This window comes from Schistocerca cancellata, chromosome 1 (assembly GCF_023864275.1).
Source record: "Schistocerca cancellata isolate TAMUIC-IGC-003103 chromosome 1, iqSchCanc2.1, whole genome shotgun sequence".
NCBI classification, from domain to species: Eukaryota; Metazoa; Arthropoda; class Insecta; order Orthoptera; family Acrididae; genus Schistocerca; species Schistocerca cancellata.
Window position 1 is genome coordinate 722,579,055 of NC_064626.1, and position 22,221 is coordinate 722,601,275.

General features: G+C 41.0%; 1 protein-coding gene and 1 pseudogene across 1 annotated transcript in view; both read right to left on the bottom strand.

Annotated features, from left to right (window-relative positions):
* LOC126097489 (lachesin-like) overlaps positions 1-22,221 on the bottom strand; it is a 411,009-nt gene that overhangs the window by 150,139 nt on the left and 238,649 nt on the right. The window contains exon 4 of the mRNA XM_049910594.1: positions 228-356. Coding sequence (XP_049766551.1) covers positions 228-356 — 129 coding nt within the window. The remainder of the gene's footprint in view (positions 1-227; positions 357-22,221) is intronic.
* On the bottom strand, positions 3,498-3,616 carry LOC126099283 (5S ribosomal RNA; annotated as a pseudogene).

Consider the following 22,221-nt stretch of genomic DNA (forward strand, 5'->3'; position numbering starts at 1 on the left):
CTGGTCGCACTAGCATATTGTATGCACAACATTTACGGGAACCCTTCCAACAAATCTAAGCCTTCCATACGCTTCCCTAACACTTATTTAACGTGATCGTCCCATATCATACACTGCAGTGTCCTTACTTCTACGAACAGTTGTGTTATTAATTTGCCTGTGGTGTGCTCTCAGATACGTTTTAAGATTTCGGCGTTACTGTGGATGCTGCCGGGCGCCGTACTTACACTCGACGTCGACGATGATCCTCTTGCTGACGGAGGGCGGCACGCCGTTGGTGGCGATGCACAGGTAGGCGCCCATCTCGGTGCGCGAGATGCGGGTCAGGTTCAGATGCTCGCCGTCCAGCACGTTCACTGCAACACGCGTTCACGCAGATTACGAGAGGCACGAGGCTTAGCTGTGATAAGGTCTCCAGGATAGTCGTGCAGTGGCGCTGCAGGATGCAGTTTACTGGCTTTCAATGTTGTTTATCGAGACTGAGCAGCGTACGAAACATCGTAGTTGGAGTAAACTTGTTATCGTTTGGATATTACTTACGTTGAACTATCATCAGTAAATTACGTGTCTCCTCAGTAGGACAGAATTCGGCACGATATCCCTCAGGAGGAAATCCAACAAGTGTATCAGTCAATGCTAACCCGAATAACTCCTTGCATAAGGGGCGGAGGTGGACCAGAGCGTTATTGACTTGCTCAATTTATGAAGCTTTTTGTCTCGAATAAATCACACAATTTTTCTGAAACTGTGACCATTTGTTTCACTCTACATGTACATCATATCTTCCGATTTCCGTCTCACTGGATAATTCCTTCGTGGTGCATGTTTTTTTTATTCTGTTTGGCAGAAACAACGCGTAGAAGTATGAATTGGATCCATCATAAACATCTGGAAGTAATATAGTGTAGATTTATGAAGTGGAACGACCACATAGACGCAGCTGCAGGTAAAAATGGCAGGATACTAGGAAACAGTGCAAATGAGATTCTATACAAAACACTTGTAGGGCATGTACTTTAATAACACCCAAATGTTTGGAACCGGTGTCAGGTCGGATTAACAAGTGACGTACAATGTGTACAAAGAAGGACGGTGGGAAAAGTTTGATGACTGGCGAGTGAAAATAACAGAAATGTTGAAAAATCTTCAGTGGGGGAGAGTAGAAGATAGATACCGCGTGCCTCGCGATAAACTGCTCTCAAAAGTTCAAGAACATCTTTCAGACCTCAAATTACGATATTTCTTCAATCAACTACGTGTCTATCCCGTAGAAGTCGAGCAGATGATTTAGGTGTATGAAGTTCGTCAACCATAAGTGCGCGTTGGAGGCGCATACAGTGCTAGCTGTGTGTAGAAGAAATGAGTGTAGAAGATCGATCCCAGTACCGACGGACTCTGGTCACCACATGGAATGTTCTTCTTGTAGGTATGTTCGGAGGAGAACGATGTGTGACGCACACTGTCTATGAATACTCTTGTGTAGGTGGCTGCTGGTCTGTAGTCACGTGAAGGATGTTCTCATTTCGCTTCAGCTGCCCTTCGATCTCGTTTTTAGCTGCAGGAAATCATAATCATCTTTTTTTTTACAAAGTTGTCTGACATTTTATTTTCTATAGCTTCTACTATGTCACTATGCAAATGTTTTTAGTTCCTTCCAGCCCCACTCTATACTGCTCATTATCTACTAGACTTAGTAATATCTCACGCTATTTTATGTGCTAAATACCAGTATCAAATTACTTTCTCGTAATATACTGGAAATAATTAATTACTGATGCAAAAAATCTATTATCATTAACTGAATTTGTTGTTTATATTCATATTCAGCAGACAACCGATCAAGCCCGGACTAACAACGCCGGCCGCAATGCCCGAGCGGTTCTAGGCGCTACAGTCTGGAGCCGCGCGACCGCTACGGTCGCAGGTTCGAATCCTGCCTCGGGCATGGATGTGTGTGATGTCCTAAGGTTAGTTAGGTTTAAGTAGTTCTAAGTTCTAGGGGACTGATGACCTCAGAAGTTAAGTCCCATAGTGCTCAGTGCCATTTGAACCATTTGACTGACAACCTTGTCTATTGATTTAAGTTTGCTGTTAAATTCCGGCGAGTAACGAAGAGCAACCCTTAGTTAACTTTCAGCCGTCCGTCGACAACAATGCCATTTGTGGTAGAATATCCGTTTGCTTCTCATGTGGACAGCCCTTGGATTTTTTTTTTGTAGAAGAACGTGTAACAAATTTTCCCTATAGCATTTTAGTCAAGCAAGGAAATGCTAAACTGCAACAGTGTTGGCGGAATTTGAGTCAAGCCCTTGCCATATTCAAAATCAATATCTATCATTTCGCTAGCATCGTTTCCCCTTCTTTGTCTCTCCGGTGTGAGTGTGATCATCAGTAGGTGACGTATATCAGGTAATGTTCTTTTTCTTACTTTCCTATTTGGCTGAGACGTAATAAAAGTAGATGCTTCTAGACGCACCCCCCTCCCTCCCCCTCCCGTTACATGTAGGAATAGCTTCGCACAGCAAGGTAATAATATGACGAAACATTAGAATTACTTCTGGCGCTGTCAACCTCTGACAGACTCAACATTATAGTTAAGACCGCTCACCTGTCACTAAATTTTGCATGAGCGTATAACTAGCGTGCTTTAAATGTAACACCGAGTAAACGGCAGCAAATTTTGAAACCAGATACGAACAGCCTGCCTGCAATATCAATGTGTGACGAGACCGATGTATCGATTAGAACATTTTTTTTCCAAAAAAGTGAAACTGATTATTACCCTATTTTGAATTCCTTGTGAATTTTTCTATCTACTCTTGACTTTGCTGAAGACTAAAGTCGTGTGGCATGAACGGTTCGGAGACACCGAAAGGCAGATGCAGCCGCCTATTTCGAAAATATTCCTGTCCTCCCCACCCGCAATCACCTTTCCTTCGCGAGACGTGAGAGCAGTACGTGTAAGTATATCTGTTAAGCATAAATGACTGTAATGGTGTGTAGTCTAGTGTAGTGTAGTGTAGTTCGTGTTGGAGATAATGAGAGAAGGGAGAGGGTGATACCGCCTACTCCTCGCGAAGAACACCAAAGGGGTCAACGAGTTTAACGTCCAATGCGAAGGACAGATCAAATGGTTCAAATGGTTCAAATGGCTCTGAGCACTATGGGGCTTAACTACTGAGGTCATCAGTCCCCTAGAACTTAGAACTACTTAAACCTAACTAACCTAAGGACATCACACACATCCATGCCCGAGGCAGGATTCGAACCTGCGACCGTAGCGGTCTCGCGGTTCCAAACTGACGCCCTTAGAACCGCACGGCCACACCGGCCGGCACGAAGGACGGATCACCATTATCAGTAACGCATGCTCTTACTTCATGAGACTCTGCGGAGAGGTTTGGAATGTAATCCAGGACATTGACACAAAGACTGGTTATTAGGGACTTTACCCAGCCACTCCTCCTGTCCCTTCTCCGTAGAGGCAAAGGGAAAACTGTCAACACCACGCGGCGCACCCGGGCGGTCATCCTTCCAAGTACTGACCTCGCCCTATGATGCTTAACTTCGGTGATCTGTCGGGAACCGGTGTATTAATCCCGGCATGAGTGAATTCGTATCTATAAAATTCCAGCGCTGCGAATGTTGAGTCAAGCTGACGGCGCACGTAAGAAGAACACGAAATGTCTCTGCAGAGTATTTAGAGAATTTTGTGGGGAATTTTACAGCACTCTGCAGTGAAGTCTCATATCCGCAGGATTTATGTACATTCAAGCCTTTTCAGACCTACTTACAGCCATTGCTGTACAACAATACTCATCTACAACTGCAAATATTTTCCTCTAAATTTCTTTCGATCAGAATCGTAAGGACACACAGAAAGGTCCCGATTATATGGATTAAGGCGAACCCGATACTGGATGGATAACCAAAAAGCTTGTATAAATCAAAACCGATATGTTTTTTACTGGTTTTTACCGGTAACCGCTGATAATTTACAAAACATGTTACATGTCACATTTGAAAGCGCACTGCACTGCGTACTGTAACACCATTATCGATTGTGAGTAATTGGTACAGAGTGATTAAGTGTACATAACTATGAAGTGTTTAGTCTTTACACGTAAAGTTCTTTGAATTGTTGGAGAGAAGTGGAAATTAATGAAATGTAAATTGTTTAACTTAACAGTGTGCTTAAATAATGGAATTTTATAAAATACGTCTGTTTGTATAAACAAAATTGTATGTAAATAACTGGTTCATACTTAGGGAAATTATATGATGTAACTTAAAGACGTAGGGAACCCCCTCCACCACGAAAGGGGCTTGGCGCGCAAGAAAAGGTGGAAGTGGCGGTCAATCTGGGCGGCAAGCGAGAGAGCACTTTAGGCAGTCAGTGGCCAGCAGTCGCATAGTCAATACCGTAGGTGCCAAGTGAGGCGTTCTGAAACCAAATCTATGACGGAATAGCCTCGGATGTGGTTCCGGCTGTAAAATGGTGATCTCGTATTTGGAATTTCTCTAAAAATGATTAACTCGCCGCCAAAAGAAATGAAATAGAGCATTATACCGTCAGAGAAGGACCAGATAGCCGCCACGTGCTTGCCACCACTATTGCGCCACTGCTTCAACTACTTTGGAAGGCAGATATGAATACCAGTATGAACCAGTGTGATTGTGTGTGTTTTTGCAATAATAATTCAAGTGTGCTAAATTTGTGTTTGACCAGTGAAATTGTACACTTCATGAAACCAAGTAGGGTCTTATCCTAAAAGTGCCAAGACCGAGTATCCTATTTGTGAAGAACTAATAATTTTTTTTTAAATTTAAATGTGCCTAAATGGTTCAAAATGGCTCTGAGCACTATGGGATTTAAATGCTAAGGTCATCAGTCCCCTAGAACTTAGAACTACTTCAACCTAACTAAGGACAACACACACATCCATTTCCGAGGCAGGATTAGAACCTGCGACTGTAGCGGTCGCGTGGTTCCAGACTGTAGCGCCTAGAACCGCTCGGCCACTCCGGCCGGCAAAATGTGCCTAAGTTTCAGTGCTAAAGAGCATAAATGTTGTTAGTTAAAACCACTTGCTTCACAAGTAGTAAAAGAGGCACATAATATTAAACTCATGAAAAGCTTTAATTTGCTACTAACTGCTTTTACTTTGAAAATACCAAAGTTCTAGTACTAATGAACGTAATTGTGGTTAGTTAAAGTCATTTGCTTCACTAGTGGTGCTATAAGTCATTTAAATTTGATCCTATTTGAAATTTAACTCTAACTTGAAACCATTTTGAAGTTAATAAAGTATATTGTCAGTGCAAATGGCTATAAATCTTTGGAAGATAATTAATATCAAGTGGGATGGGGAATCAGTATTACTGTAATGAAAAGTGTTTCTGTAAGACGTGCATAGTTGATGATAAAGTAAGGAACAGTATAAAATTTGCCAGCAGGAGAAAATTAATTAGAATCTGGTTTTTGCTCATAAATCTGAAACATTACCACTGTGGAATGAATATGAAATGTGTTATTTCAGTGGCATACAATTGCATTTGTGATGTGTATCTGTGTGTTAGTCAAACCTGAATTCTTGTCAGGTGACACTTTGTCTCGTATTGTCTTTGGGAACATTTTTTGTGCTGAATTAGTTAAAGGTTGAGGTGCTGATTGTAGTTAACAGGGGCAAAGCCTCTTTCACATTTCTGTTATGCTAAGCTACGCTGTTGATAATTACTGCTACCCACTGTGTAGTTCGTCAGGTTGTGTGTGTTCATTGCACTTTACTAAGAAAGAATTTGTGAAAGTCCCTTTTGCAAGGGTATATATAAATCCATTGAGAATAAGGTTTTCGCTTTATTATGCCTAATTAGGCTGGCGACCGTTTAATATGTCATTTAAGAGAACTTTATTGCTTTTATTTCTTACATAAATAAAGTCTTTCTACTTTCCACTAATTGCTATAGTACGAAATTCATGCTCGATATCCTTTGTCCTTTAGGTTAAAGCACGGTCACACAGCAAAAATCCTCCCAGAGGGTAACGCTTACTGCAGGTTAAGGTCATATTTGGCACATTTAACATTCCGCGGTATCGTTATACTTGGTTTTCCTGTGACACGACTAGAAGTTCGGTTATTAGGAAACGGGTAGCGCGCAACGCCAATAGTGTTGTAGTACGCCTTACTCCCCGAGAACTGACAACTTGTTTCCAAACTTACACTTAAAACACACTGTATTTCGTTATCACATGCTTTTAGTTTTCATTCGGGAAACAATTATCCTTTTTTTCTTCTTGATGACGGTCGTCAAGTTCCGGAGAGTCAAAATACGAGTACAGTCAGATGAATTTTGTCCAGCATACTCTGACAACAAATCAACGCATATCAGCGCTTCGATATGCGTGATGGCTGCTTCTTCAATTGCCTCTCTTTCTTCATAGAACACACTTTGTTCGCTACAGCCACGTCACTTTCCTGTCCAAATACCGATTGATAGGCGTCGCTATGTAACCACTAGCTGATATTTTTGCCGACTGCCTCTTCACAACGAAAGGTGTTGAGTTCTAAACGAAAATGCTCGTTAAAAGTGTAACAGAATATGTCAGTCTTGGTGTTCTATTTTTTCAAAATCGCCGAACTTTGCAAAGATAATCCGCAAGCCTTATTAACCGCACTCCGGTAATGCGGAGCATGCCGTATGTACTAAAGTTGTCACTCCATACAGAAGAAACCATCTTACCGAAGCGGACGTGTTTTCGTGCACCAGGGAACTCGAGAGCTATGTTGGCGGTATCAGCAGTGCCATCCAAGCTGGACAGGCCTCGACGGAAAATTAGGCTAGGTGTGTAAAAAAAAAAAATGCAGCCTTAACACAAACAACATTTTACTACTATTAACCTCGGGAGAGTAGAACTCCAGAGGCATGGTGAAGGCAGACATTGAAAGATGAAACCCTGTTACAAAATAATCAGATCTTTCTCTCCGAGTTGGCATCAGACGATTTTAGCCACGCTAAGATTTATTTTAGTCAGGTTTGCAACGACACTTGCTAGATGTCTCAAAAGACGTAAAAATTGTAAATTTGTGGTAAGATCTTATGGGACCAAATTCATAAGGTCATCGGTGCCTAAGATTACACACTGCTTAACCTAACTTAAACTGACTTACGCTATGGACAACACACACACCCGTGCCCGAAGGAGGACTCGAACCTCTGACGCGGGAGCCGCACGGTCCGTGACAAGACGCCTAGACTGCGCGGCTACCCCGCGCGGCTTTCCAAAAAGGTATACATAAGATAAAGTTGGTGTTAGATGAGAGAGAGATGAGATTGTCGCTTTTTTTAAGTCAGTGAAAACAGAGAAGTCTGTGGTGTTCTTGATGAAGAGAGGACGCGAACATTTTATTGCTCTGCCTATTGTAAAATTTTGTTAATAGAATTGGATTTTTTGGTTGTCATAAACAACGTGAAGTAAATTACAGTGCCTGTCTAGTTATTTGTCAAACAGTGCATCTCACTGCATTGAAATACGAGTTTCTTTCATTAGGCGAAACGATCAACAATTAGCAACTTGTACTGCGGCTGTATTCGAGACGACCATCGCAGCAGAAAGAAGAGGTAAAGCTTCCCACTGAGGGGAATATGCAACTAAGAACATTTACTATTAAATTTCCTAGAAAGTTTATTTCAGATATGTTTGATAATGTCTGTTGGGCAGCTGGCCGTAAAATAATTTCATTAAGTTCATTTATGGCTTCACAGCTAAAAGTCATAAAACATTTCCAATTCAAAAGCTGTAATTCATTATGCAGCCAATAGTAAAAAATAGAATAGAATACACTGGCGAGCGAACAGAGACCAGATCCCGCAACCTCCATATCATAAGTAAAAAGTAATGTAATCCTAATAGTGACTGTTGAAATACTAATTGTATTCTGTCTTTGTTACATATATCTGACAATGAGGATACAATGAGAAAAGGAGAACGTTACCAGTGAAAACGGAAAAATATTATGGAAACTGAAGAAAATTTTCTCCAGACAAGTGATTGAACTTTACTGAACGTGAACAGAAGTATGTCAACGAAATGTAGGATCAAGAAAATTCCATTGATCACAGCATACACAAGCAATTTCACCACAATATCCTGATCCTTAATCTGCTCAAAACCTTTTTACAATAACAATATTTATGGCATAGTTGATTTTTCATCGCAATAGTTAACGATTTTCGTATACGTAAAGTGACATAGTGAGAAGCCGTCTTCGCGAACGTACATCACGAGTGAAATTTTCTTCATCTGTTGAGTTCCTGTTACATTTCAGTACTTCAATTTCAGTGTGTTCCTCTTATTGTCAGTACAGATGGAATCAAATGTCAATGGGAAAATTAATGCTAATTCAATTAGAATCTAATGCTTTAGATAGTGAAAATGACAATGCATTGCAACAGAATGACAATGTCACAGTCGAAAACAATATGTAACTGAAATCAGCTACACTGAATGGACAGAATGTTTGACCATATGATGTCACATGGCTAACATAAGATGATGTTAATTGAAAACCTTCAATAGAAAATGTCTCTATTCAAAATAATTTGGATAGAAACAATGGAACAGACTTAGGAAATTTTCTGAGCTCGATAGTGAGTAAACGGAACGGACGGAGACATACTCAGGCTATACATACATTAGACAATCATCATTCGCAGGTATCAACCATAAAACTATACTTTCAGAAATTAATACAAATGAATACTGAGTTACGTACAGGCTTGAGCACAAAAATCACAAGCGTGTCCACTGGTCTCGGCAATTTAGATCAAAGTCTCAGTGCCTTAGACCAAAAGGTAACGACACTTTGGAATGACTTGGAAAATTTGCTTAATAACTTGAACACACAGTCGACAGGTGCAACCCACAAATTAGATACAACATTTACTAATATGTACAGTCAGCTACACAAAAATCTTTCTAGTATCAGTGAAGATAAACGTCAAATGGCGCGTCAAGTTGAGGAGCTTGCAATGGCGCACGGTAGTTTTCGAAGCGCACAGGAACGCTTAGTCAAGTAGTAACAACAATTCAAACACACGTATCTGATAATGAAGCCTGCGCGAGAAAGTTTACCGGTTGATGTACAGAAACTCATGCAAGACATAGGATTCCTGACTTTAGGACAAACTTTTTTGGAAACCGAGTACGAACGTATCAGTAAGGATGTAAAAATATTAAATGAGAAAGTTGAGACCGGCGCCTTTGACAGCGTTACTACCCTAGTTGAGAAGTGCGTCAGGGAACAAAAAACTCATGTTGATGCGCTTGAAGAAATCGTAAATGAAAGAGAACATAAAATTCTCGCTAAAATGGAGAGTGAAAACAATATAAGGTAAGATTTGTTCCGAACTTATCAGTGAAACAGATAGATCGAATAAATAGCCTTCCGCAGCTAATCAAAACAGAAAAGCAGTATTAGACAGTAGTCACGCGAACATTGTTTCGCCAAAGTTAGATTATAACAAAAGCGAGGGAGAACAGTTTGTAAACAATCAAACGTATGTGCCAGTGTCACTATACCGCAGCATTGCCGCCTCCGAAAAGGCTCGGGACGGCGTCGCAATCTGATGGCGTAATACTTGGCCTATCGTCAGTCATAATAGACGAGGGTCTGATATGACATAGACCAGGGCTTCCCAACCATTTGAGCTGGCGGACCCCTTCTTCAGTCGAAAATCCATGGCAGACCCCTAGTCAGTCAAGAGCACAGTAACTTTAAATTTAAGAGCAAAACCAATGGGAACTGAAAGCTTCTTAGTGCAAGTGCCATGTTCCCAATGCCCCCCCCCCCAAAAAAAAAAGTATCAATAGTCTTTGGTTTAAGGATGAATGAAAACAACTTGAAATTAACAATCCACTTTGAATTCCCACTGTATCCAGACACTTACTAGTGGATTTACTCCCTTTGTTCAACACACTATAGCCTGATTAAAATTACTTGGTAATTGACATTTCACACGTTGGAGCTGCCTTCCTCCAAGAGCAATCAACGTCATGTCCAAACTGTTCACTGTTGACAAGCTGCAGCTTGTGGTCTGTTCACTTCCACTGCTGGGCTACTATTGTGTAAGGAGCATGCATATATCGTAACAGTCGTGTGTGTGTGTGGTTTTTCGTGAAATCGGAAGAAAAATGTTCAAATGTATGTAAAGTCTATGGGACTTAACTGCTGAGGTCATCAGTCCCTGGTCTTTCACACTATCAACCTAAGTTTAACTTCCACTAAGGACAACACACACACACACACACACACACACACACACACACACACAAAAGCCGATGTCCCAGTTCCGTTTTGGTTGGTCAGGTAAACACTTCAAAATCTATTCCGGAAATCTGCTTTGATAAAGCCGTTTTCCAGTCCCACAATCGATTTTCGTGGCCATGTAAACAGCTCGGGAAGTCTAGTTATTTTTACATCTTTGCGTATCTACTGAACGGCAGCTGTCAGTTCACAGCCGGCAGCTAGCAGGCGGCGTTGCAACAGTGTACTGTCAGTTGGTAGCTGGCAACTGGCAGGCGGCGTGGCGACAGTTTAGCCACAGCTGACAACTTCAACTACTACTTGCACACTATATCCTGGCAGTCAGCCTCGACTGTGAACAAATTAGGAAAACAAACAAACAGACTCTCTTATTTCTGTATAAGAAGACAAAGCATTTCACAGAACGTAAGACTTTTTTTCTCAAAGGAAACAGTTCTGGCAGAGGAGGTTTACCTTTTACAAGGTGGCACGTCAAAGTCCTCATTTGTTTACGCTTGCAGCCAGTTGCCACAATATAGTGTCAGAGTAATAGCAATTAATTGTAATTGAAGTATAGACAGGCCTTATTTTTAACTGAGAGGACGGAATACATTAAAAGAAAAGAAATTAGCTTTCGAGATCATTTTAATTTTCGTAACAAAAATATTAAGGCCAACAGAATTCAGTTAATAATTATTTTGTAAATAATAGAAGACAGAAACAAAATTCTTACAGAGTTATAGTTCAGTTTCGTTCACTGAGCAACTACGAAGAAAAATGCTTTCTTCTGTACTATAGATGAGTCTGTAGGAATAATAATGGAATCCTAATGTGATGGTTGAGGGTGCTCCTGCTGACACAGTTTTGAAAAGTTGGGTTCAATTCTTGACAACTGGAGACGGATGTCTAGTTCCGCATCTAGACAGCTTCGGTGCTTAGTTTTGTGGGCAGCATAGATCGAGAATCCCCATTCATACATGTATGTTGTGGCAAACGGAGGAAGTACTCGTTTTGTCTTTTCAACAAGGGGGTAGTATTTGTTGTTATCCAAACAGATCCAAAAGTGTGAGTAACCGTCAATGTCAAAACTTGATTTCAAGGTAGGGTCTGTGGCAATTTCAATCAACAACTCATATTCATTTGATGATAGAACGTTCGGCTTTTTGGATACAGTGAATGGCTTGACCACCCATTCGTATTTCTGCAGCTTGTCATCTTCAGATGTTGGGAAATAATGCTCCAACAATGACGTCAAGCTTCGGAGATGTTCCACGATTTCATGAAACAAATTCTTCCCAAGCGCCAATGTTTTGTTTTTCGAAAAGTCCTTGAGAAGAAGAAAACACTTGACCTCCCCCTCCTCGACACTCTCTGCCCAAAAATTGATTTTCCTCTTGAATGCTCGAGCTTTGTCGATAGCAGTGACCTTTGTTTCACTTTGCCCTTGGAGTGAAATATTAATTTTGTTCATTTTGGAGAAAATATCTGACAAATAGGCAAGTATACACTGCCAATTTTCGTCATTAATAAGGTCTGCTAATTTGGTGTTATGCTCCAAAAGGAAGGCAAAGACTTCCAATCTTAGTTCGTACAACCGAGAGAGTGCATTCCCACGTGAGAGCCACCTCACTTGTGTGTGGAGAAGCAGGGAATAATGAAGGCTTCCCATATCTTCACACAGTATTGTGAGAAGTCTTGACTTCAACGGCCTTGATTTTATGTAGTTAATGATTTGAATGGATTCATCTAAATTTTTCTTGAACGAAACAGGCATTTGTTTCGTAGCTAAAGCGTATCTGTGCAGAGCACAATGACTACTGCTGCAATTCTTGGCGTTTTCTTTTATTTTCGTTATTGTTCCGACTGGAGGACCCGTCATAGCTTTTGCGCCATCTGTGCACACATCTATGCAATTAGAAAATGAAACTTCGTTAGTCCTTAAAAAATCATCCAATAGACGGAATATTTCAACATCTGTTGTGTTGGCAGGTAGTGGTCTGCACAATAAGAGGTCCTCCCCAAAACATCCAGAATATTCATAACAGACAAAAGCCAATAAAAATCGCTAATCCAGCAACATAAGTGGATTCATCTATCTGTAGAGAAAATGAATTGTGTTGGATGCGAGAAACAAGAGTGTCTTTCACATCATTTGACATGTCAACAATGCATCTCTTGACAGTATTGTTTGATAATGGCACTAAAGATACAAGATTTACTGCCTTTTCGTCTAGCATGCAAGAAACAATATCATTAACACACGACTTTATGAGATTTTCTGCAATGGTATGAGCTTTGCCTGTTTTTGCCACTCGATAACTAACCACGAAAGATGCTTTTGATGACTTTTTATTGATTGTTTTTGCATGAGTTTTCATGCAATGCTAAGAAGTAGATAGTTCAGCATTCTTCCTTTCGAAAAAATCGATGTCATTAGCCCGGGAAACCGGGTGAGTACCTTCAAAATTACGGCGCAATTTAACTGGAACTACTGAACTGTTCGGAAGGACTCGCGCACAAATTACGCACTGAGCTTTACCCTCCTTTGTCTCCACAAAGCCCATTTCTAAATAGCTTTCGTTGTACTTACACTTCTTGGTTATTCCAGCTCCACAGGATATTGCCACCAATGGAGTACTTCCAGCGTTTTCAGATAATAAATCCGGCTGTGGAGCTTCTTGTGACTGTTCTTCCTTTGGTCGTCCTCCCTCCTCATTCATTGCAACTGGAAACTTCCCTTGTTGTGAAGGCGTTGGAGAAAATGCACCCTTCTTCAATGATCCTGACTTCAGCCACCGATCCATGTTAGAAGTAATAAACTGGTCAAAAATCGACTTATGAAATAAGTAGTGCACTGACAAAGCAAGTTTAACATTTAATAATGCCTGGGGCCGCATACGTGCCAGCGAGCGCTGTGGTCAACAAAGCTCGCTCCGCGCATGCGTAAATGGTTTCAGCGCATCTAGCCAAAGCCTTCTAGTCTAGGTGGTGTTGATCTAGCGCCGTGAGCCGGCGCAAAAACGACCCCCGTATTGTTGCGAAACAGTCGATCAGAGAAGCCGCATTCTCCGGCACTAAACTGTGCATGCGTTCTCACTTACCGCAAAGGCTGCTTGGGAGTACGACCTGAAGTAAAAGTGCACGTTTTTCACACGAAAAAATAGTGATAAATTAGATTTTCACATTTTTATTCAATAATTTTATTCATTATTTTACACGATTTGGTGAAAGGTGGCCGTGGACCCCTTAGAAAGAGCCGGCCGACCCCTAAGGGGTCCGCGGACCACACGTTGGGAAGCCCTGACATGGACAGTTCCCAGTCTCCTGACAAGAATCCAAGAGTACAAATTCCATTGTCTTTGTGACAGCTTTTAGAAATGTTTTACCTCTCCCTTGTTTCGAATTGCAGAAGATTCAGTCCGTTGTTGGTTTCATACAAGGTGATGCGCGGTTGCGGCGAGCCGAAGAGACAGATCATTGTCGAACGTATGACGAATCTGAATAGGCCTTCCTAAAGAAATACTGGTCGCAGGGAATTCAGGAGAGACTACGAATGGAAATTCTTGACCCACAGCCATTCACTGTGGAAAAGGCAGATTGCGCCGGTATTTCGAAAGATGCTTGCACAAGACGAGATACTGGAGCAATCCGATATCATATGTCGATGTTTGGAGAATATTAAAGTCATTTGCCGAATAACATTCGTGAGAAACTGATACCTGTGCAACTTATGACCTAGAATATTCTCTTGCAGTAGTGGGTTCGATTGACCTTATTTATGAGAGCAGTCAAAACACAAATGAATGTAACAGAAACCACCGTCAACTGAAGGATTTAATCACCGTGGTAACGGTAACAACAACGAAACAATAACGCCAGTAATAGCACAAATCAGTACGGCAAAGCGCAGTGCGGTTGGCATCCATACGCGCCGTTGCAAGGGTATAACGGTAATGGACGATTCAGAAATCGTCAAAGTAACGGTTTCCAAGAGAGAAATAATAGAAAGTACAGTTCAGGGTACCCTGGCTCTCCATCAGCAGATAATGGTAATGGTTGTAATAACTGACGCGGTTCCGGCAATAGTAGACAACAAGGGTACAGGAACTGGAATGAATACCCATGCATAAATAACAATTGTAAAAACAACGGCCGGCCAGAGTGGCCGAGCGGTTCTAGGCGCTACAGTCTGGAACCCCGCGCCCGCTACGGTCGCAGGTTCGAATCCTGCCTCGGGCATGGATGTGTGTGCTGTCCTTAGGTTAGTTAGGTTTAAGTAGTTCTAAGTTCTAGGGGACTGATGACCATAGATGTTAAGTCCCATAGTGCTCAGAGACATTTGATCCATTTAAAAAAAAAAACAACGGCTATGGGAGCGGCAGTAATCAAAATCAGCGAAACGTCACCCTCAATTATGCGCAGAATAGAATAAAAATACTGATCACATTTTAAACATTGTGTAAGTGACTGATGGGAGCGGCAGCACCTCGCCTCACCAGACGGTGAAAGGCGATCGCTCGGCCTAGACATCCCCCCCCACCGAAAGCTGGAGTGGGGCCATGACGTTAATAAATAATCATTTCTTAAGGTATGTATTAGACATAGGACCGGCTACGCATCTTGTTTCGTACAGTTTGTCTAATGAAATAACAAGGAGACTTCACCTACCTGCTTTACCTTCGCAGAACTGATTATATTTTAATAGCTGTAGGGAATAAGTCAAAAGGCATCAAGTTACAAACCTATTCCATAACTTCCGCTTTAACCTCAGTTACTTGTACATTCCTAGTGGTACAAAAACTAATAGTTAATTACACCTAGGCAATCCAAATGTTATATTTATACAGGCAATAACGTATTTTCAGTTGATTTAATGAAAAAAGTCTTGAGTGAATAACCAGTTACCAGATAAAGTGAGTATCCGTGTGATGTATACAGAAGTCTTTTACGTGAGTGAGCAATGTAATGAACAGATCACAGATAGAATGACAGTTTTACTCACCATTCAGAGTAAGATAGTAGAATATAATACACTAGCTTGGATAATATCCACATAAAATATCAAGAAATTTATACGATAAACAAACGACGTCACTGCATCTCAACCAGTTCTACACCTACTATCCAACGGAAAATACAACACTCTCTTATACATGTATGTAAACCAGAAACAATGGAGGTTAATGTACCTCATAATGAATGTTATACTAGGTATAATCCAAGGTAAATACTAATATTTTTTGAAATCTTATATGACAATTTCGTTACTCTATTCAGAGCGAAATGACAATATCCAAACTGTACGTTAAGCACATTTTTGGAAATACAGAATATGAACGACAACAATACAGGCTGGCAGCCTCGCTTGGTGCAGCGCGAGGGGAAGAGTTAGCTGAGCTGTGAGTGATAAACATCCCTCCCCCCCTTCCTTCTCTTTCTTCTTTTGAAGTAGTGCGCAGTGGTCATATTCGAGCATGCGCGCTGAACCCAACGCGCTAGTTCGCCGCTTTACAAACAATGATTGAGTGAAGGAGACACAGCGCGTCTTTCAAACAGTAACTCGTTGTGTTGTTGTTGTGGTGGTCTTCAGTCCAGAAACTGGTTTGATGCAGCTCTCCATGCTACTCTATCCTGTGCAAGCTTCTTCATCTCCTAGTACCTATTGCAACCTACGTCCTTCTGAATCTGTTTAGTGTAATCATCTCTTGGTCTTACCCTCCACGCTGCCCTCCAATACTAAATTGGTGAGCCCTTGATGCCTCAGAATTATTACCGCACACTTGGTATTTTCTACACAGATTTTGATAGTATGAAACATTTTACCTAATGATATTTCTATTACGCACCGTTATTATGTGCCGAACTTCAAAACTAAATTCATACATATGACCGTGCGTAGACGTAGGAATATCTAGAAGACGAAAGATATAACAGAGTAAGAAGCTACATACAAAATAAATTATTTACACAGAAAAGGCTTTGATCACGTGCGAGGGAAGTATTTACAAATAGGTTACGATTACACTACATCTAGATGTACATCTATACTCTGGAAACAACAGTGAGGTGCATGGTAGAGGGTACGTCTCATTGTACGAGTTATTAGGGTTTCTTCCTGTTCAGTTTACGTATGGATCGTGCAAGAATGAGTGTTTGAATGCCTTTGTGCCCACAGTAATTATTCTAATATCCTCGCGATCCCTATGTGAGCAATACAAAGGGGGTTGTAGTACAGGGTGATTCAAAAAGAATACCACAACTTTAAAAATGTGTATTTAATGAAAGAAACATAATATAACCTTCTGTTATACATCATTACAAAGAGTATTTAAAAAGTTTTTTTTTCACTCAAAAACAAGTTCAGAGACGTTCAATATGGCCCCCTCCAGACACTTGTGCAATATCAACCCGATACTCCAACTCGTTCCACACTCTCTGTAGCATATCAGGCGTAATAGTTTGGATAGCTGCTGTTATTTCTCGTTTCAAATCATCAATGGTGGCTGGGAGAGGTGGCCGAAACACCATATCCTTAACATACCCCCATAAGAAAAAATCGCAGGGGGTAAGATCAGGGCTTCTTGGAGACCAGTGATGAAGTGCTCTGTCACGGGCTGCCTGGCGGCCGATCCATCGCCTCGGGTAGTTGACGTTCAGGTAGTTACGGACAGATAAGTGCCAATGTGGTGGCGCTCCATCCTGCTGAAATATGAATTGTTGTGCTTCTTGTTCGAGCTGAGGGAACAGCCAATTCTCTAACATCTCCAGATACTGTAGTCCAGTTACAGTAGCACCTTCGAAGAAAAAGGGACCAAAAACTTTATTGGCTGAAATGACACAGAAAACGTTCAACTTAGGCGCGTCACGTTCATACTGAGTTGTTTTCCGCGGATTCTCAGTGCCCCATATACAGACATTGTGACGGTTGACTTTCCCGTTAGTGTGGAAAGTTGTTTCATCACTAAACACAATCTTTGAAACGAAAGATTCATCTGTTTCCATTTGAGCAAGGATAAAATCACAGAAATCGATTCTTTTAATCTTATCAGCTGCAGACAGTGCTTGAACCAATTTCAGACGATAAGGTTTCATAACTAACCTTTTTCGTAGGACTCTCCATACAGTTGATTGTGGAATTTGGAGCTCTCTGCTAGCTCTGCGAGTCGATTTTCCTGGGCTGCGAACAAATGCTTGCTGGATGCGTGCTACATTTTCATCACTCGTTCTCGGCCGTCCAGAACTTTTCCCTTTGCACAAACACCCATTTTCTGTAAACTGTTTATACCAACGTTTAATACACCACCTATCAGGAGGTTTAACACCATACTTCGTTCGAAATACACGCTGAACAACTGTCGTCGATTCACTTCTGCCGTACTCAATAACACAAAAAGCTTTCTGTTGAGCGGTCGCCATCTTAGCATCAACTGACGCTGACGCCTAGTCAACAGTGCCTCAAGTGAACAAATGTACAACTAAATGAAACTTTATAGCTCCCTTAATTCGCTGACAGATAGTGCTTAGCTCTGCCTTTTGTCGTTGCAGAGTTTTAAATTCCTAAAGTTGTGGTATGCTTTTTGAATCACCCTGTATATCCCTAGAGTAACCAGTTAAAGAACTTTCTTGAAACTTTGTTAATAGACCTTCTCGGTATAGTTTGCGTCTGTCTTCAAGAGTTTACCAGTTCAGTTCCTTCAGTATCTCTGTGACGCTCTCCCACGGATTAAACAAACCTGTGACCATTCGTGCTACCTTCTCTGTATACGTTAAATATCCTAACAGTCCTATCTGGTACGGGTCCCACACACCTGAGCAATATTCTAGGATGGGTCTCACGAGTGATTTGTAAGCAATCTCTTTTTGTAGACTGACTGCACTGTCCTAGTATTCTACCAATAAACCAAAGTCTGTCGCCTGCTTTACCCACGACGGAACCCATGTGATCATTCCACTTCATATCTCTACAAAGGGTTACACCCAGATATTTGTACGAGTTGGCTGATACCAATAGAGACTAATCGATATTATAGTCATAGGATACTATGTTGTTTCGTTTTTCGAAGTGCAAAATTTTAAATTTCTGAACATTTAGAGTTGTCAGTCTCTACATTGCGTTGAAATCTTATCAAGATCTGACTGAATATTTGTGCAGCTTCTCTTAGACAGTACTTCATTATAGATAAATGCATCATCAGCAAAAAGCCTGATTTTTCTATTAATATTGTCTGCAAGGTCATTAATATACAACATGAACAGCAAGAGTCACAACACACTTCCCTGGGACACACCCGAAGTTACTACTACATATGACAATGACTCTCCAGCCAAGACATCATCCTGTGTCCTCCCTACGAAGAAGTCCTCAATCCAGTCACAAATTTTACTTGGTACTCCATATGATCGTACTTTTGACAATAAGCGTAGGTGCGGTACTGAATCAAATGCTTTTCAGAATTCAAAAAACACTGCATCTACCTGGTTGCCTTGATCTAGAGCTTTCAGTATGTCATGTGAGAAAAGTGCGAGTTGGATTTAACATGATCGATGTTTTCGAAGTACACGCTGGTTGGAATTGAGGAGGTCATTCTCTTCAGGATACCTCATCATGTCTGAGCTCAGGATATGTCCTAAGATCCTATAACAAATCGATGTCAAGGATATTCGTCGGTAGTTTTGTGGATCACTTCTACTACCCTTCTTGTGGACGGGTGTGAACCGCGCCTTTCTCCAAGAACTGGGCACGGTTTTAAGCGTTTCAGCTTTTGCTTTGCTGCCCTCAATTTCAGTTCCTGTGTCATTCGCTAGGGACTGGACATTAACTTTGGTGCCACTAACAGCCTTTACATACGACCAGACTTTCTTTGGATGTCATGAAATGTCATTTGACAGTATTCTGCTACAGTGTGTAAACTTTAAGATGGTAGACCTCTCCCTAGTTCTGAATCGGCAGAACTCGGTAAACGTCGGGAGGCTTCGGTAGGCAAGCAGTTTCGACTGCTGCCAACATTACGTAGCTGACTGTGTTGTACAAGGTAGCCATTGTCGTCTGCTTCGTTATTGTTTTGCGCTGTACTGTTCTGCGTGTCTTTATTGTGCAATTGTGCTAAAGATTGTCAAAATGAGTGAGGAGGCAGTTGCTGGCCCATCTCGGGAGTCGCCAACAATCCCTACCGGTAGGCCTACGGTTAGAAGGCAACCAGTATTATGTAGCGATGCTCGCAAAATTACATTGCGTGTAATTGAATGCTGCGAAAGGGAAAGGGAGTAGAAAAAATTGCTTCTCCCCATTTACAAATCTTCAGTGAGAGCTGCTACATACACAGGACAAAGCATGCGTAGCATTGGAAGATTCAAACAGTTTTCCAAGAATCATCCTGGCGTATCACCACAAACGCCTGGCAAGAAAAGGTGAGTTTCCATTTCAGATATTTTGTTCGCGATCACTTTGAAGGAATCACCAAAATTTCATTGCAATCGGATGAATGGTTTTGGAACGCACAGAGGTCAGACATACATACATTCATTTTTATATATAGAGATTGATAGAGATTGACAGTTACGTTATACTATATGACCTGTTTAAGTATATTTAAATTTTATAATTAATAGTTTAACATTGCGGGGAATGAAATAAAATGAAAAAAAAATTGCGAGATGTTGGAATCGAACGCGGGGCCGCTGCGTGACAAGCCCTTATCTTTTTTTTTTATCTCATTTTGTTCGCTTCATCTGCTCCGGGCGGACCTCGTAAGACGTCCATTGAGGTTCGTAGTTGATCGATTAACTCAGTTTTTTTTATTACAGAGGGCACCTAACCCTCTGACCGAACACGCTGAGCTACCGTACCGGCTCCTAATCAATTGCGCTACGCGTATAACGGTGACCTAACTGTTGAAACATTGTTGATTACTGTTTTCGGGCGTTCGGAGAACAACTCGCCAAAATTTCATTGCAATCGGATGAATGGTTTGTGAGCGCATAGTAGACAAACATATATATATATATATATATATATATATATATATATATATATATATATATATGACGATTTCAGTTTCGTTTACGAACAACATTTAAAGCGAGTTTTACTTCCAAGCCTCTCGTCTGCTTTCGTGTAAGCATGACGCGCAATTTGTAGTGCCAGCACTACAACTGGTAGGTGTGCCTTGTCCCCCCCAACGGCTCCTCCCCCTCGCCAGCCAGTGCTTGCTTCCTCCTCTCCCCGCACTCCCCTCACAACTCTGCCGTCTTACAGTTAACACACTGTACAGTGGTCATTGAAGGCATCACGCATTGCTCTATTGACAGCCAAACACGTTTCATTCAGCATTTCGCTATCTATAGCGCTACGCTTTGTTTTACAGCTATTATGAAGTAACCTTCGTTTCCTTAGAAGTTTCTTTACAGTGACTGTATACCATAGAGGTTACCTCCCATTATGAACTGTTTCATTCAGCATCTCTCCGTATATAGCCCTACACTTCGTTTTACACCTATTATGCAGTAACCGCGCGGCTGCTACGGCCGCAGTTTCGAATCCTGCCTCGGGCATGGATGTGTGTGATGTCCTTAGGTTAGTTAGGTTTAAGTAGTTCTAAGTTCTAGGGGACTGATGACCTTAGAAGTTAAGTCCCATAGTGCTCAGAGCCATTTGAACCATTTTTTTTATTATGCAGTAATCTTCGTTTCCTTAAAAGTTTCTTTACAGTGACTGTATACGATGGAGGTTTTTCCCATTACGAACTCTTCTACTGTGTACATATCTATTCAGTGCGTGGTCAACTTTTTTTTTTTTTTAAATTGAGCCAGAGTTCCTCTACATGCCCCTGAGCTGTGCTGAAAGTTTGAAGTTCTTCATTAAGGGGGATAGGACGTCAATACTTCTACAAATAAATTCATAAAACTTTCTCAGCACGACAAGGAAGGATTCAGAATTCACACTCATAGCAGTGGAAGTTCGAAAACATAACGAAATAATTTTTTTTACGTGTGAAATTTCGTAATTTTTTTCACTTTTTAATGGCAACATTTGTTGCTACAGGTACACTTTTCTTCATAAGTAAGAGAGATTCTTCAATGAATTTTGCACAACATACAGACCATACTTAAAGGTGTATGAAACTCTAGAATTTTCCAAATCTATTAAAAACTGTTGTAAAAATTGAGGTAATTAATTATAAAATTTGTGTTTTTTTCTGAACATGAAGTTTAAAATATAACAGATCATTCGTTTTTTGATAAATTAAATAAATTATAGAGTTTCATACACCTGTTAGTATGGTATGTATGCTGTGCCGAATTCGTCGAAGAATCTCTCTAACTTATGAAGAAAAGTGTACCTACAGCAACAAATGCAGCCATAAGTAAGCGGAAAAATAATGAAATTTCGCACGTAAAAAAATTTATTTTGTTATATTTTCGAACTTCCACTGCAATGAGTGTGAATCCTGAATCCTTCCTGGTGATGCTGACAAAGTTTTATGAATTTATTTGTAAAAGTATAGACACTGGAAATTAAAATGTCCTGAGATGCCTCTCCTGCTCCAAGTCGGCCCGCTTGACGTCCTACCCCCCTTAAGATATGACACTACTGATGTTTTATCTAGTTTATTGAACATACACATCTTTCTGCTTCTTTTAGTTGTCCTTTGAACTTTGGTAACCATTGTTGCCACACCTCGTCATAGTGACTCATAGCAGTTTCGATGTGGACATCCTCAAAGAGATCAAGTCTGTTTGTTGCTATTAGATCAAATTCATTTCTATCATGTGTGGGGTTCTTAACTATCTCTTCTCCGCCAGCGCGAAACAAGGGTGTGTACACCCTGTCGGTACCAAACCTTGTCCTGGTGGCGGAGCTAGTACTTCACTGTGTGAATCACCTCCTCATAGTACTCAAAATGTCTTCCACTAATGG